Here is an 18,083-nt window from a genome sequence, read left to right as displayed (position 1 = left end):
AAGCAGGTACAGTTAATTTTAATAACGTATCGATAATTTATTTAACCAAAATATTACAAATATAATTTTAATGTACAGTCAAAAAGATTATAGGGAATGCTTTACTTTTTTCTCTTTCTTTTATTCATACTATGTCTTGGAAATCCAGTGTGCATTTTATGCTCAGAGCACATCTCAGCTCAGACCAGTGGCATTTCAAATGCCCAATAGTCAGATGTGCTAGTGGCTACCATGGACAGCGCCACTCCGGCTGTGTAGCTCAGCCCAGTTCCAGTTTTCTCAGCACTCAACAGGCTTGTGGGTGTGAAGGGAAGCAGTGATCTCCATGAGTCATGGGTGGTTTCCTGGTAGGCATCCCTCAGTGTAGAACATACTTTCTTCTATTAAAGCCCATACATTTTCCAGGTTGGCAACATTTAGGAGCCCTGAGTCTGTCATCATTCTCTCCTTTAAATAGTGTCTCTACTGGAAATAGTGTCTGTACTGGCTTTTAATGACTGATTCCTCAATTAAAGAAGAGCTGAAAAAACCTTTCTTTAGTTGGAACTTTTATGGCTATTTCTATAAAGATAGCTTTAGCTGTCTAAAGTGTAGGGGGAAATGGATAACATGAAACATAATGATGTTTCAAATGCTACCCAAAACACAACATAGGGATATTTACTTAGCTGTCAGTAGGTTCCAGACACCAAGTGCAATTTTTCAAGTTCATCTTCTCCTCTGTGCTACCCCTTAATACATTGTATGTAAGAGGCGAGCACCATGGCTTGGGTTTTCCTGATGCACTGTGAGCCTTTAAAGCAGCCCTTATATTGATCATCTCAGCCACATGTTCTAAATTCAACTATCTATCAAATGCAATAAAATGCCTCTGGTCTGAGCATTGCACGTATTATGAGATTTCAACTCAGTCACTTAAGGAAGGACTGATTCTCGAGGCTCCCTTCTTCATGAAGGGTCTCTAACTCTTAAGTAATTATCATGCCTTCTCCACAGAAGGAATATCTGGTAGAGGCATTCGATAAATTGCGGTGAGTCAGGAGTGATCTTTCACATCTGGACACTGGGTCCTAAGCCAATGCTTACTTACCTTAGCTGATTAGCTCTGAGAATGGGAGATGTTACCTTTTCTTCCTGTTACCACAGGGATGAATGGTTGCCATAGCTCAGTAATTACACAAGTGATTTTGTTTGAAATTATGCTTACTTCATTTAGGGATATGAAAACAACCATTATGAGTTTTCACAGGGTAAAATATGAGCTGTTTGGAACTGTATAAGTATCTTTAACTAGCAGTAGATGTTTTAAATAAGCGAACAAAAAAGAGAAGAAGAGGATATACTTCTTTTTTTTAAGTAAAATGTTCCAGCTGGCATTTCATTCCATCAGTATTTAGGGAGGATATATAGAGAGAATTTCTTTTAATGCTAATGCACTTTGATCTGTGGAATTAATATTTTTAGTTGCTCTCTGAGTTGAAAGGGCACATAAGAAAAGTGAAGTGTTTTTTGCAATTTTAACTGTGGTTACATGGAAGCCAATTAGAGCTACCAAGGGTCACAGAATAAAGTTATTATTATCTTGGGATTCCAGGTCAGGTTAGCTCAGAATTACCCTTAACTTATTAACTTTTCACTTACCAAGAACTTTACAGTTTATTCTTCCCTACTGATAGTTTCTGTCCATACAGGAATGACCTTTTAAATGGTAGTGAAAAGACCATTTATACCTGAAAGACGACTTCATTCTACCAGATTAAAGGTCCAGAGCCAATTGTAAGATTATATTTTAATACTAATTATTATATCAGGTAGCCGTGAGCTCAGAGATTTAAAGAAGCATACACACGTTTTAAAGAAAAAATATTTCCTTGTGATAGATACAAAAATATTGAGAACTCTCAGGGTTTGCTCTCTTAGGAATGTTCATATGTAAGAGACATTAGTATTAAGTGTATTTATCATGCTGCACATCACATCCCTGGTACTTATTTATCTTATAACTGGAAGTTTGTGCCTTTTGACCACCTTCCTCCCTCACACCATTCTCCCCCTTTGTAGCCACACATCTGATCTCTTTTTCTATGAGTTTGTTTGTTCATTTGTTTGTTTTTGAAGTATAATCGCCTACAACACCATGGTAGTTCCTGTTACACACCATAGTGATTCAGTATTTCTGTACATTACAAAATGATCACCATGATAAGTCTGCTTACAAGATGTCACTATAAAAAGTTATTAAAGTATTACTGACTATATTCCCTATGCTGTGACTCATTTATTTCATGACTGCAAGTTTGTACCTCTTAATTTCTCACACTTTTAACTTTTACTTTAATTCCAGTGAATTTGGATAACTTTCTGGTTTCGCTTCTAGACTTCTAAGGATTTATACTCTTTACTTGAATGTCACTTGGGAGAAAAACATGTTTTTCTCTATTTTTTATTAAGTTACTGGAAATAACAAAGCCATGTATTTTTATACCACTCCTCTCAAATTCTACTGACATAAAATGACCTGAAAGCTAATGTTAATTTGGTGCTAATTATGCTCCTAGAACCTGCCTGGGAAGTTTGTGACAGCTCCCTTGCATTTGTTTTCCTTCTGCTTGGAACACTTCTGCCCCAGGTGTCCATATGGGTCTCCATCCTACACTGGTCATCAGATGTTGTCTCATCCAAACCCTTCCATGCCCACCCTCTTCCAGATATGCTTTGAACCCCGACTCTGCTTTTCTGTAAAGGTCAAATATCCTCCTGAATTAGATGGTCATGTGTATAATTGCCTGAGGAAGTCAAGGAACTTAATTTTATTCTCTCTCTGCTGTATCCTCTATGCCTGAAATAGTGCCCAACTCCTACAAAGCATTTACTGGTTATTTCCTTACTCCCTATGCTATGGTGTGTTGGAAAATGCGCTGAAGGCTTTACTCGAATTCTTTCCTTCAGTCCTTACAGCTATCATAGATGAAGTTATGATTGTTATGTGGATAACCTGAGAGGCTTAAAATGAAATAATTTAAGATAGGACATCTAGTAACTTCATAAACCAGGCCTAGAACTCAGGTGTGATTAAGAAAATCAAGCTCTTAACCTGTGACATACTTTCCCCATTTTGGCTGACAGTCTGGTTAAAGACATAAAGTCTGTGGTTTTCTTCTAAATCATACAAGATATACACTATCCAGTATAATTCTTAATGTGCTTGAAAAAAGCTTCAGATGTGAGTCCAGATATCCTATTAATTTAAGTTTGGTCAATTAGAATATTATTCTCTTCAACTATTTTGATTAATTAAGTAGTTACTATAGAACAGTAAAGATTCCTGGAACTGATTATACATAAATAGATAAATTACTACTTCAAATTATATAAGATAAATTGTGTGAAACAAATGTTTTATACATAATAAATATTCAGTGATTAAATGGATAAATGGCACAGATTGACATTCAGAATTGGTTAGTTTTTTTTTTTTTTTTTTGCTGTGGTACGCGGGCCTCTCACTGTTGTGGCCTCTCCCGTTGCGGAGCACAGGCTGCAGACACGCAGGCTCAGTGGCCATGGCTCACGGGCCCAGCTGCTCCGTGGCACGTGGGATCTTCCCGGACCAGGGCACGAACCCGTGTCCCCTGCATCAGCAGGTGGACTCTCAACCACTGCACCACCAGGGAAGCTTCAGAATTGGTTAGTTTTATACTCCCTTTCCACTTTCCTTCTTGAGCTATATTTCCAATGATCATTTTGTGAATTCTGCTTTTATCTTAAAAACATGTAAGATATAAGCAAAATTTGAGTTTACAAATTTAGAACACTGTCATGTGAGTGATACTAGCTATACATTAATTAGGTCGTGGTTATTATCAAAGAACATTTATTAAGCATTTTTAAGATTTAAGTGTAAATTACTTTATGTTAGTGTTATATTTCCAAAAAGGTTTTGACAAGGGGGAAAGCCTTTGCAGGAGCAGAAAGTAATATTCAACTGTAATACGTATAAATGTGTATATACATTTCCATTATGGGAATGCATTTAAATTTTGCTATAAAAACTTGCTTGGCACTAGTATATTGTAATTACCTAATTATTTGCTTAATTAAATACTTTGTTGACTAATCCAATGTGTGTTTAATCCAGAAGCAACTGTGTGGGAAGTAGTTCCCCGTCTGCAAGGACACAGTGAGATTGCTCATCATAATCAGAGCAGGTCGCTAAGCTTTCTCTGTGTCTGAGCAGCTATAGGGGAAGGAGTAGAGTGCACTCTGCTCTCTCCACTATACAATTCAGAGAAATTGCAGCTTGGTATGACCCTTCCTGCAGCAGAACCAGAGAGCAGAGAAAAAACCCCAGGCAGTAGATCATCTGCAGGAGACATAGAAGATAATGTCCAGTCTGTGCTTCATCCGCCATGTGGATTTGGACAATGGCACACAGAAATCATGATAACTCAAGAAACATTATTATTATCTGATAGCGACTCTACACATAGATGGCTGAACTTTGAGTTGTGGCCAATAGAAAATCTGAGAATTGTCTCTGACTAGTAGGAAAGCCTTGATATAAGAAACTAGTACCTAATGAATTGTAATTGGTGTGATGATGGTAGGATGATCACATGATGAAGAGGCAGATGATTAGAATGGGGACGACTTAGAAAGGCAAAGACCGAGGTACTAGCTAAAATTTTCAACAGTTTCCCAAGAAAGAGGATTAGAAGTAAATAATTAGAGTTAAATCATATTATTTAAGGCTATCAACCTACTCAAAAAATACATCAACAAGTATCTATGGGGTAACTATTGAATGCCAGGAATTGTTCTAATTGTTGAGGTTATACAGGGAGGAAAACAAAACAAACAAACAAAATCCCTGCCCTGAATATTCCCACATACTTCATTTCAGCTGATTATTCTGATGGCTTGATTAAAAGTATGGGTAGAAAAAAGAGTTAAAAAGCTAATTTATTAGGAAAATGTACTGCAAAAATAGGGACATAGTTGTAAGAAAATGAAAAAATATTTTATGTATTAATTTGACAAGTTTTGGTGAGAAATACTTCTGAAGGGACTGGATTCATAACTTGTTCTATGTGAAACACAGTACTATGTATGCAGGAAAATGTACAAAATGTGCTGGTTTCCTATGTAAATTTTACTAATAGTTATCTCACTAAAAATATAATCACTAAAATTCCTGTCTCCCCAAACAGTGGGTAAGATGAATTCCATGAAGAGCTGGGAACCAATTTCAATAAGTCAAGTTGAGGTCAAGCTTCAAAGCAAAGAACTAAGACCCAGGGCCATTGACAGGCTGTCAGATTTGGTGAACTTTCTAGCAGAGTGACAGCTGGGGCTAATGATTGGATGAGTACAAATTGTCCATGGTAATATAACACATTAGTTCCCCACTGCACACATTCTTCACATGTCTTTTTTCGAAGTTTGAAATGCTTAGGATGGCACTTTGATAATATTAGTTTAAAACTAGTCAACAGATACTTATTGAGTAACACTCTATGTTTCTATCAGCTCTTCAGTGTGAAATTTCACAAAGTAGGGTAACACAAAGGTGTGATAACTCAAATTTTATTGATAACTTTTCTTCTAAGTTTCTGTAATTAATTCCCGTAATATTAGAAGGCTTTAAGAAAATTTCGGATCTGAAGTTCATGATCCTCTCGAGAACATGTTCCTAAAAGCAGACTCACTGGAGAGGGAAATCATACAGCACAGGTGTATGTGCTTGCGGGCTCTGCTCTGTTCAATGACCTTTGGAGCCAAGACACGCCTACTGGGGTTTGAAAACCAGGTGACACTTTATCCATATTTATTAAAAAGTATTTTGGAAAGCAAATGCCAATATTTTAAAAGTTAACTTTCATATGTTTTTATTAATCAATGTATAGTAGATTAATTCTTAGCTAATTATTTTCATAGTATCAAGTACCTGAAATGTTGTGTAAAGTCAGCTTCCCACAGTTTTTATGTCAGCAACTATCAACATTAGATATGGTGCTGAGGATATACAGATAAGTGAGGGAAGGATGCTTTCCCAAGGTCAAGGGAACCACACCCTTGTTGGAAAGAGAGATCTGTACATTGACAATTACAATACTAGGAGTAGGCATAATTGATATTATTGCTGTATCAATGTAAATGGAAGAGAGAGAGATATTCCTGGAGGGCAGTTAGGGATTTCCCCATTAAAAGGTTTCTGTGACTCCTCCCCTACAGCCTGGCCCTTGGGGGTCAGAATCCTGTTCTCTTGTAGCTCAGTCTCTTAGGACAATACCGGACCTGCTCAGCCAACAAAAGGAAGGAAGGAAGGGTGGGTTATGAATAAAATCTACTCTTCAGTGGACAGCAGTTTAATCAGTTCGTGTGATATGGTATCTTAGGAAAATGGACCTGAGATTCTCTTGTATTAGTTCTTATTTGTGGAATTAGTTTCTTCTGCTCTTTTCTCAAACCCAGTTTAAATTATTAATGTTAAGAGTGGAGTTCAGGCTGACATGTGATTTACAAAATTGTGTACTGATTTTTTAAAGGCTTCTTTCTTAAAGTGGAGGTCAGTTGAAATATTTTTATATTCAAAACTTAGTCATTCTTATTGGGTTATGTTACTTCCATGATTTGCTTGGTCTTTCATTTTTAAGGTATTTTCTTTTTCCTTTTAGAGCCACCGTTTCTATTTTCTTTCTTCACAAATTCAACTGTATTTTAAGTTCTTATTTGCATTGTGCTATAAGGAAATGGGTACAGTTTGTTACAGAATACAATGATACAGTGTAAAACTTGAGAGGAAATTTAAATATCGTCTGTTCCTCCTCGTTTAAAATTAAAAGGATGAAGCTGTGGGGGGTCAGGATTACTGGTTCAAGGTCATATCGTGTAGGGCATAGTTGAGACACTAACTCCGGTCTCCTGAATTCTTATTGCATTGGGTGCAACCAAAGGTCTATACAGACCGTCTCTGAGTCAGAATGGTGCTTGAAATGGACTAATTTGATTTGACATTGTCCATGGTGCTATTGTAATTAAGTCATTCTGTGAATGTCAGTGCCTTGGGAAACATAATAAAGAGTTCCAGGTTACCGTTGCAGATACCAAGCAAGGGTCCTGAAGGCTGAGCGAAATCTACTTGCCAGCTTGAGTTCACAGATAGCTTTTCATTGCAATAAATGCTGGACACATAACTTGAAGTTCCATGTATGTCTTGTGTCTTCATCACACAGATGAAATCCTGTGGAAAATAATATCATCTCTGTGTACTTCTAGCTAGAACGTGTGGATCAAATCTGCGTGGGCCCAGTGGTGTCATTACCTCCCCTAATTACCCAGTTCAGTACGAAGACAATGCACACTGTGTGTGGGTCATCACCACAACAGATCCAGACAAGGTAAGGCTCTCATCTTCCCCCTCTGCATACCTGACGAAATCAGCACTCTGCCTGGGCAACTGTTTACAACGAACAACCTGGTGAATGTCATGCACCCTTACATTTTGTTGTTTTAATTGAAAATCTTCTGCTGCATTGTGTGTGAATCTGTCTACATTTGTTGCAGAGCCAGTTTTAGATTCAGTTAATTCTTAGTGAGTATTCTCAGTGTGCTTGCCCCCTACTGGTTCTGGAGGTTATGTTTATGCTCTCTTTTTTCCAGTTTTATTGTGATGTGATAGTTGACATATAACATTGTATTAGTTTAAGGTGTACAACATAATGATTTGGTACGTGTTTTTAAATGATTACCACAGTAAGTTTAATTAACATCCATCACCTCACATAGTTACACATATTTTTTCTTGTGATGAGAACCTTTAATATCTACTCAGCAAAACTTGATGACTGATGGGTGGAGGGTGGGGAGTGGGGGGGTGGTGAGGAGCCATGGGCAGGTGGTTTTAATTCTCTTGCTTAACACTGTGTCCATCTGGCTTCAAGTGCAGGTGCTGTAAGCGGGAGGAGGAGTCAAGAAGGGCTTCGGGGCATGCGGTGAAGCCCTGACCAGAATGGGCACAGGGTCTAGCTTCCTGGGGAGTCCTGGTGGGCGTCCGCTGTCCTTGCATAGTTACTGATGATGATGCCCTTCTTTACTCTCCTAATTATTCCAGATTGGAGCAATAGATTCGAAGTTCTCCCTACCTCGAACCAGGGAAAGGGCCTCAGAAACCAGTCTTTTATGGGAAGAGACGATGAGTTTGGCTCCAGGCATAGTGAGAGTGAGGTGCCTGCTGTGTCTCCAAGTGGGTCTCCCTGGTAGAGGTCAATTCGGAATTCCCAGGTGTTTCCTTAGCTGCTGAAACCTGGGATGTGTGTGACATCATGCAGAGGAGACAAAGAGCCAAAGAGAGTCCTGATGGTGGCATCATCTTTCTCTCAGAGCCAGCCGGAGGGTGGACTGGGCTCCACTGTCATGAATGGTAGTGATCTTGCAACTACAAGTGCCATGTAGAGTTTTAAAATACTAAACTCTTGTATGGTTGAAGTGGGATACCCTGGTGTTCCAACAGGGAAAGTAGTGGCTCCAAACTAAATCGTCAGGGGATTTGTTTAACCCCCTTCCAGTATTTTAAAAATTCATTTAAATCCAGATTACATATGGGATAATCATAAATATTTTCCTATATGGAAGATATGCTTGTATATCTGTGTTTCTGTTTCTTTCCAATTGTCAACTGAAAACACAGCCTAAAAGTTAAGGATTAGTTTTGTTCGGCAGACGTACTGAAGACGTAAGCCCAGGAGACAGCCTCTCAGATAGATCTCAGGGACTGCTCTGAAGAGGTACAGGAGGAGCCAGGATATAAAGGAGATTTGGGGAAAAAACAGGCAGTCGAACATCAAAAGATCACTGTTAATAAGAGAAAACCAGACCTCTCAAGTTAAGGAATTTAGCGCTTTTCTATATGTGGGAAGATGCAAGGGTCTGGGCTCAATGACATCATTCCTTTGATACACAGCACCTCAGCTGTCTAGGGCCAGTATCCTGTTTTTCTCCAACCTGAATCCCCTCAGGGTGCAGAGGCTGGTGGCTTGATGGCCACAACATCCTTTGTTTACTGATGTGGCAGGCGACGTTCTTCATCCACACTGTATCTACTGAAATAATTGATATCTCTGTGCAAATAAAGGAAGCTTAGAGTTTCCATTGTCTAAACCCTTTACCTGACAGAGAGGAAGCTGAGACCCAGGGAAGGTAAGATTGCACAGCTCCTTACTCTTATTGCAGGATGAAAACACACGTGCTCTTTGCACTGCACTGTGATAGCCTCTTCCTTAGCTTTCTTCCTCCCTAAAGAAGAGTTATTTCTTTTGTAGCTATCTATTCCATTATCACTTTGACGAGAACCACAAGGAAGTGAAATAATAGGTTATTCAGTGCGTCAATAGGATATTTTTGGCTGTAGATAATAGAAGAGCTGACTAAAAGCCAGTAGTTTTAGGGAAAAACTATTTCATGCAGAGCCAGGGAGATTCCAGGTTTAATTCAGGAACTCAGAAACTTTGCTGAGGCCTCAAGTGTTTGCCTTTCTTTTCTGCTCGGGTCTCCAGAGCAGTGATAACATCCCCCTTAGGTCACAAGATGCTGCCACACCATCACATTCAGTGTTCAATGAAGAAATGTGGCATGTCTTTCTTAGAAATGGTAGGAATTGTCTAGAAATTCCCAGAGGCTTCCCTTCTGGTCCAATTGAGTAAAATGTCCACAATCCATATCATGGACAGCCTGAGGAAAGAACCATCTAGAAGCCAGAGAAAGGGCCAATGGTTGTGGATAACCAGTCATGTCTACCACATGCAGACAAGCAAAAGGTCAAAGGAAGAGATTTCGGTTGTCACCAGATTGATCTTTTGCTTTTCAAATGTTTCAAATCCCATTATAATCCTGTTTTACCCGACACCAGTAGACTAAAATTAGTTAAAACTCATTAAATATGTACTTTGATGTTTTGAAGTTGATTTTTAAACTTGGCCAAACTGCAAAGTGACAAATGAAATAATGAATTTATGCAGTTTGGGTTTTTACATTTTTCTTATTATACAAGTTCACTTTTCTCTCTCATGTTTTTGTACATTTACATAGATTTTTCTAAAGACTTCATATATATTTTATTGACTCTGAACATGTAACAATTAACAAGTTAAATTTCAGGAATTTTGTGTTATACTGCTTCAGAAAATTCTTTGCCTTCCTTTATTTATTTTGGTGAAATGTTCAGAGAAGAACCAAGGCTTCCAGTTGATAGACTAACACACTGATCTTCTTACAAGAGCACTACTTAGTCACCTGAAGGCATCTCAATTAAGCAGAATTACCATCCAAATTAAGCAGCAGCCATTGCCATTAAGTATAATTAGGCTTAATTTGATTCCTTGGGAGACAGTCCACATAAGGGGGTTTCCCGATGAAGCGCATGGTGATGAAGGTATATTACATATTGAGCATAAGAGAAAAGAACAGTTATGTAAAGGTTTCCAGACAGTGACTCTTGCTAGAAGCATTAACAGAATTCTAGATAAGAAGAGTTGTTGGTACACCTTAATTTGTTGTTTGACATGCTTTGTAACTTTAAGAAATAAGATCGAATAGAAATCTAAAATCAATTTCCAAATTGATGAGTCAATGAGAGATTAGTTAGTAAACTCCTCTTCTTTTGAAAGATTAACCCTCTCATGATGATTTATACTCTTTCCTGGTCTTAGATCTGCTTTGACCATTATATAACCAAGTTCCCTGTGTCAGTTTATACCAAGTGTTAACATAAAATGGCTGATAGAAAGTAATTATTGTGGGAAGTTCATTGTGTCTCTTGTAACGTATGTTACAATTTATAATACTAAGGGATGTCAAGTTAAAAGGAATACTAGAAGTCTATTCACTTACATATGTTTATTTATATAAATATATAATTATCCTCATGTATATTATATTAAAACACATATATAATGCATATTAGAATTATATGTATTAATATAATGTGTATTATAATGTGTATTATATTAATATGCATATATTAGGAGAACCTGATATGTAGGCAAAAAGTTGGAAAAAAAAACCCAAAAAAGTTCCTCAAGAAGATTCAATTTAGTGGGGAAGCAGGTTTCTAAAACAATTGTTCTTGCCGAACTAGTCTAGTAGAAATTCAGTAAAAATGAACACAAGTAATAAGATATTTATTAATATATTTTACTGTAAACACATTCAACAATATGTATTTTCTCAGGTAAAACTCTTGAGGAGTCCTGTGACCAAATTCCCTAAAAGTAATAGGTGGTTAGTGAACCACAGATTATGGGAATTATTAGCAAATGCTCACCAACATTTATCCCTGGGGTTTTCATGGAAAGGATTAAACATGGAAGACAGCTTTCCTTGGAACCCTTTGATGTATGGATATATGTGTGTGTGAGTGTTTATTTTTTTCTCAAATACATTTTGTGCTGGCATAATTTTAGTACCTAATTTTAATTTGAGCTCCTCAGAGAGTAGTATTCTTTTGGTATTAAACTCAGGATTGAAGTGATTTAAGACATTTGAACGTTGTCTTATGTAGTTCATCCAGGCTGCTATAACAAAATATCACAGACTAGGTGGCATACAAAAAACAACCATTTAACGCCTAATGGCTTTGAGCCCCAGTATTTCCTTATGGTGTTAACAGCACCCACCTCCGAAGGTTGTTGTGAAGAGGATAAAGTCAGTGTAAAACACCTAAAACGTTGTCTTCCAAATACTAAGACAAATGCCTCCTTCCTGCTCTTCCTCCCCTTGCTCCTCCCTCTTTCTCCATCCCTTCCTTCTCTTCACTATTATTATTAATAATAATAAAGCTAGATTCAAAAAGACATAAATGGAACCCTGAATGGCAGGTAAAGGGTTTAAATGTGATGCTAAGGGCCCAGGGTGTCAGTGTAGGGCACCTCATGGAGGGAAGGAAGGACATTATAATGCACATTATGTCTTAGAGACCATTCTGCCCACAGTCAGATGGACAGATTTGAAGGGCACAAGATCGGAAGCAGGAAACCTCAGGACTTTATTTTAATTATGAGACAATATGAACCTAAATCAGCACAACGGCATCAGACTTGGAGAGAAGAAAATGGATTTGAGAGATATTTAAGAGATGGGTAACCAGTCACAGCAATTTATACATTTATATTGCACCTTTGATTTAATGAATAACTTGACATCTAAAGACAAATAAGAAAATTTGCTTTATATTCAGTGCTTTTAAGAAAATACAGCTGTTTATCAGAGTCCCTTTGGGGGAAGGAGCATTGACTTCTTTTATTATTCAGCGGATTTTGTACATAATTTCAAGTAACAAATTCATGCAGATACAGAAAAGGCATTCATTTCCATTTACAACATTTTAAGCTGTTTTGAAATGGAATTTGAATAGATATAGTTCAGTAGACTTTCTTTTCCTATTAGGGGAGTCACAGATTGGTGGAGAAGCAGAGACTAGACACCACTGTCAGCTATAACACTGCACTAAGCATCCTTGTGTTTCCCTCACAGACACCCTTCCAGCCCAAATGCCACGATGGGGTCTGTTTACTTTTCTTGTATGTCACTAATCTGCTGGGAAAGTTGGGTTCCTTGCCAGCTTCCCTTCACTGCACGTTAGGGGCTCCCTTGTATTCTTCTGGGCCGTCATCCTTCATCTTGTGTTATTGATTCATTACTTCGTCCTTGTCAACTCTCCAATATATTCCCCTCTCTGTACCAGCCCTCTTGTTGTCAACGTCCTCCCCATCATCGCTGTTTAATATTTGCAGCCTCTTTCATGAACTGAGTTAGGGTCATGTGACTTTCCTTCTCCAGTCTCTGGACTTGCCCTTCCCGATATCCTTTCTTCTCTGTCATAGGGACACCTGCACTCTCTTCATTGGGCTCAGCTCTGACTCTTGACTTCTTTACCCAAATTTACTTATTTTTATATCTCTTCTTGGCACTCAAAAGACAATAGAAAACAAGGTGTGTGCTTTTGATTTGCTTGCATTTTAAGCCCAAACCTGAATTATGCACACTCACATACATACATGTGCACACATGTGTATGTGTACACACACGCACACATGATGGAGACAGCATCAGTAGTGTGCAGACTGCAGTACAGAGGTGAAAAATGACTGCGGAGAGGTAGACACAGGCTTTGTGTGTAGCAATAATTGTATGTCCCCATGTGCCCAGAAGAATGACTCTTGGTCCTCAGGAAGGAAGGGTGGAGAAGGTTTTACATTGTTTTGTTTCTCTTCTGTTTTCTATAAGTGGTGTGTGTGTGCTTTATGATAAACGGAGACAGGAATATCCATTTTCTTTGAGGCTCTGAGGTTCCCTAGTTAATTCTTCTGTTCCTGGTTAACTTTACACATCTTAAAAGTGGTCACCTTTTATTTTTCTTTTAATATGTATCACCTACTCACGCTTTGCACTTATATACATTTCCTTTCTTCTTTTCAGTGCTCTTCTTATTTAACACAATAGTAATTATTACAAGTAGCAAAACAAAACCTATTCATTCAGCAAATTTTTGAGCCACACACTCTTTTTTTTATATCTTTATTGGAGTATAATTGCTTTACAATGTTGTGTTAGTTTCTTCTGTACAACAGAGTGAATCAGCTATACGTATACATATATCCCCATATCCCCTCTCTCTTGCATCTCCCTCCCACCCTCCCTATCCCACCCCTCTAGGTGGTCACAAAGCACCGAGCTGATCTCCCTGTGCTATGCGGCTGTTTCCCACTAGCTATCTGTTTTACATTTGGTAGTGTATATATGTCCGTGCCACTCTCTCACTTCGTCCCAGCTTACCCTTCCCCCTCCCTGTGTCTTCAAGTCAATTCTCTACGTCTGCGTCTTTATTCCTGTCCTGCCCTAGGTTCTTCAGAACCATTTTTTTGTTTGTTTTTTAGATTCCGTATATATGTGTTAGCATACGGTATTTGTTTTTCTCTTTCTGACTTACTTCTCTCTGTATGACAGACTCTAGGTCCATCCACCTCATTACAAATAACTCAATTTCATTCCTTTTTATGGCTGAGTAATATTCCATTGTATAGATGTGCCACATCTTCTTTATCCATTCATCTGTCGATGGACACTTAGGTTGCTTCCATGACCTGGCTACTGTAAATAGTGCTGCAGTGAACACTGTGGTACATGTATCTTTTTGAATTATGGTTTTCTCAGGGTATATGCCCAGTAGTGGGATTTCTGGGTCATATGGTAGTTCTATTTTTAGTATTTTAAGGAACCTCCATACCGTTCTCCATAGTGAGCCACACACTCTTGTAGATAATTGGGAAAGAGTGATGAACAGAGAGCTAAGGTCTGCTCTCTGTGGAGATGCCACAGCAGAAGGAAGAGGGAGAGAATCAGCCAACAGCCCAACTCAGTAAAATATATTCAACTGGTGACCGGGAATCTCATGACAATAAAACAGGATGGAGAAATCATATATTGAGGATATTAGATATTTATAAAATAAAGTTAAACTTTATATAATGCTTACCACCTAGACGTAACCCAGACGTATATTTTTGTTTTAATATATGGTCTTCTGTTTTTTAATGTACACACATCCTGATTTAGCAAAAAATGAGGTCACACTCTAAAAGCTTTTATGTCACCCTATTAAAGGACAAAGGGAAAAGTGTCCACAAGTAAAGTGGAGGAGGCTGTGTATTTTTTTCTTTTTTTATGATTAGGTTGGCGAAAAATTTCCTTTGGTTTTCAAGTAAAAATAAAAGACACATTTTTCATTTTCACCAAGAACTTTATTGAACAATGTATTCACCCTTTTGTTCCACTACCTTCTGCCATCTTTCAGGCAACTTCATAATCCCATCTTCCCAAAACTTCTTATCTTTTTGAGCAAAGAACTGTTCCAGGTGCCTTTTACAGTCTTCCAGGGAATGGAAATTTTTCCATTAAGATAATTTTGTAAAGACCGAAATAAATGGAAATCTGAAGGTGCAATGTCTGGTGAATACAGTGGATGAATCAGAACTTCCCAGCCAAGCTGTAACAGTTTTTGCCTGGTCATCACAGAAACACGCTGTCTTGCGTTATCCTGTTGCAAGATTATGCATTTTCTGTTGACTAATTCCGGATGCTTTTCATCGAGTCCTGATTTCTGTTGGTCTAATTGGGAGCAATACTTGTTGGAATTAATACTTTGGTTTTCCAGAAGGAGCTCATAATAGAACTCCCTTCCAATCCCACCATATACACAACATCACCTTCTTTGGATGAAGACTGGCCTTTGGTGTGGTGGTGGTGGTTCATTTCACTTGCCGCACGATCTTTTCCATTCCACGTTATTGCACAGTATCCACTTCTCATCGCCCGTCACAGTTTGTTTGAAAAATGGAACGTTTTGGTTATGTTTAAGTAGAGAATCACATGCGGAAATACAGTGAAGAAGGTTTTTTTCACTTAACTTATGTAGAACCCAAACATCAAAGCGATTAACACAACCAAGCTTGTGCAAATGATCTTCAAAGCTTGATTTGGATCTTTTGAGTATGTCGGCTATCTCCTCCGTGGTATAACGTTGATTGTTTGATTTGATCACTATCAACTTCAGCTGGTCTACCTGCCCATGGAGCATCATCCAGCATGAAATCTCCAGCATGGAACTTCGCAAACCACTTTTCACACGTTCAGTCAGTCACAGCGTCTTCTCCATACATGGCACAAATCTTTTTTGCGTTTCAGTTGCATTTTTACCTTTCTTGAAATAATAAAGCATAATATGCTGAAACTGTTGCTTTTTTTCTTCCATCTTCAATATTAAAATGGCTACATAAAAATTCACCAATTTTGATAAGTTTTTTTTTAAATGCATGCTGATATGACAGCTGTCACATACAGTCTAACAAAATTGTTTTGAATGAAGTTAAAGAGAACTAAGCGCTACTAGAGCCATCGTACGGAAAAAAGCGAACGTTTTGGCCAACCCAATATCTTAAATTGGAAATAGCTTACCTTCATACTCGAAGCATTTCAACTGAAGGCAGGAGAAATCGTTTAAATCTCCCAAAATAGAGGAAAAAAATTCCACAAACAGTAATAGACTTGTGTGACCAGTTCATGACTTGCTCAGAGCTAAAATTAAACTTTGTATCTTATTTTTAAGAGTTTTAAAATTTTGTTTGCTTATTTCGTAATGGCACAAAGCATAGTGGTGCATCTTAGGAATCTTGACTTGAATGAAGTAAGTTTTCATCTTTTGCAAGCAAGCCTCTTTCTACAGCATCTTTGAATTTCCAGTCTCTTGCGTAGTGGATGACGTACAGTGAGGACCATTTGATGTTAATAAGTAGCCACGACAATGGCCAGGAGCATGTTGTTTTCTATCACTAAGGACGTGGAGAAAATAGTGCCATAATTCCTAGGGATATAGTTATCTTCAAGCCACCAGTCCCACAAATCTACATGTTATTTAGATCTTAAATATGGCCAAATATAATATACTAATATGTTTCCATACAAAGAAAACGTTATTCTCTTAGCAACATCTGTTGCATGTAACACAAAAGGTGCATTTGTTGCGATTAAGCTTGGTTGTGGGTAATACTTTGCAAGCAGTTGGCTTTCCCATATTTTGTTGCTTTCATTAGGCTTGTATTTTTGTTTTGTTAGGTTTTTATTTTGTTAGGTTTTGTATTTTTGATGATGCCTGTTAGCCAGCGGTTCCCACCAATATTCAGACTTAAAAAGAGAATATTCCAGAGGTCTGGATACTGTGTTCTGCCATCTCACAATCCTCCAAGTGATGCTTTGATGTGTGTTTTTGAAACTGTGTTTTGACCTGGGAATTGCTTTCACGGGTTTGCACTGCAGCGTGAAGCACGCTGAGGGCTGTCTACACTGCAGAGTGGGCCCCTGGCGGGTGATGGGGGTGCGGAGGGAGGGAGCCACACCCATTATACCCTCTGGTCGTCTCTCTGTCGTCACATGCTGAGAAGTTGTACTTGAAACTGAATAGACCTCCCAGGTAGCAGAAGTGGACTAAATCACACCTTTCTTTTAAAGGTGCTCACAATGGAGAAATGGAATTATTATTATTTTTATTAACAGCAGGCATATGCAGCACCTGCTTCACTGTTTTTGTGGCTTCCTTGAAGTCAATGGAGTGATTTTGAATTTTTCTATTTGTAACATTTGTTTTGCTGTTGTTGAGAAAAAGACATTTTATTTGACACGTTTTACTGGAGGACTGAACCAATTATATCATCTCACAGGATCCCTTCTAAATTCTAACATGATGAATAAGAGCTCGTAATTAAATATTTCATGTTTATAAAATCCATTTAGGACACTTATGAGTCTGAATCATTCCAGTGTCTGGTGGGTATTGTAAATAGTCTTATGTACAATGTATATTTGGAATAATACAGATTTTGAAATATCTAGAGCATAACTTTGTTAGCTACATTCACATCTTACATGCTTTGTCCTTAGTCTGGATTAAAATCACCAGTTTTAATATTCTCCCATTTAACATTGGGAGAACATGATCCATTCAAATATTTGCTTTATAGAAACAGTTTTAGTGTCACATTTGACTGACTTGCAGAGTCCTATACAGATACAGTATGATTAAAATGCTCAACTATTACCTATTTCATAGAAAAATGGCTGGCATGTGTATATAGATAATTAAATGAATGGAAAATAAAGAGAAAATTTAAATTATGATTGGCACATATTTGAAAAAAAACCCTCACATTCGAATTAAAATTTTCCAGAAGCAAATGTATATATACATATATATTTTTTTAATGTATATGTAAAACAAGTTTGTCTTGATGTAGGATTAAAGTAAATGAGCTACAATTATGTACAGTCTTCAGTGAAGCAGGCTTTTAGTAAGTCCCTTCAGATGTGGAATTTTCCAGGTGGAGGTCAGGTATACAACTTAAATCTGAGGCACTGGCCTCTGCCTTCCAGCCTCACCAGAGCTCCCCCTGCCCCCACCAGCCGTCAACAGAGATGGGCCCTTTGGGAGAATTGGCTTAATCCTCAGGCAACATTGGGCTGTAGATCACACCAGGTAC

At 38.0% G+C, this 18,083-nt stretch overlaps 1 protein-coding gene across 1 annotated transcript in view; it reads left to right on the top strand.

Annotated features, from left to right (window-relative positions):
* The window catches only part of CSMD1 (CUB and Sushi multiple domains 1), a 1,400,820-nt gene that overhangs the window by 937,559 nt on the left and 445,178 nt on the right, over positions 1–18,083 (top strand). The window contains exon 10 of the mRNA XM_060136411.1: positions 7,279–7,400. Coding sequence (XP_059992394.1) covers positions 7,279–7,400 — 122 coding nt within the window. The remainder of the gene's footprint in view (positions 1–7,278; positions 7,401–18,083) is intronic.

The sequence above is a fragment of the Lagenorhynchus albirostris genome, chromosome 21, assembly GCF_949774975.1.
Source record: "Lagenorhynchus albirostris chromosome 21, mLagAlb1.1, whole genome shotgun sequence".
Classification (NCBI taxonomy): domain Eukaryota; kingdom Metazoa; phylum Chordata; class Mammalia; order Artiodactyla; family Delphinidae; genus Lagenorhynchus; species Lagenorhynchus albirostris.
This window is presented reverse-complemented; position numbering and strand designations above follow the sequence as displayed.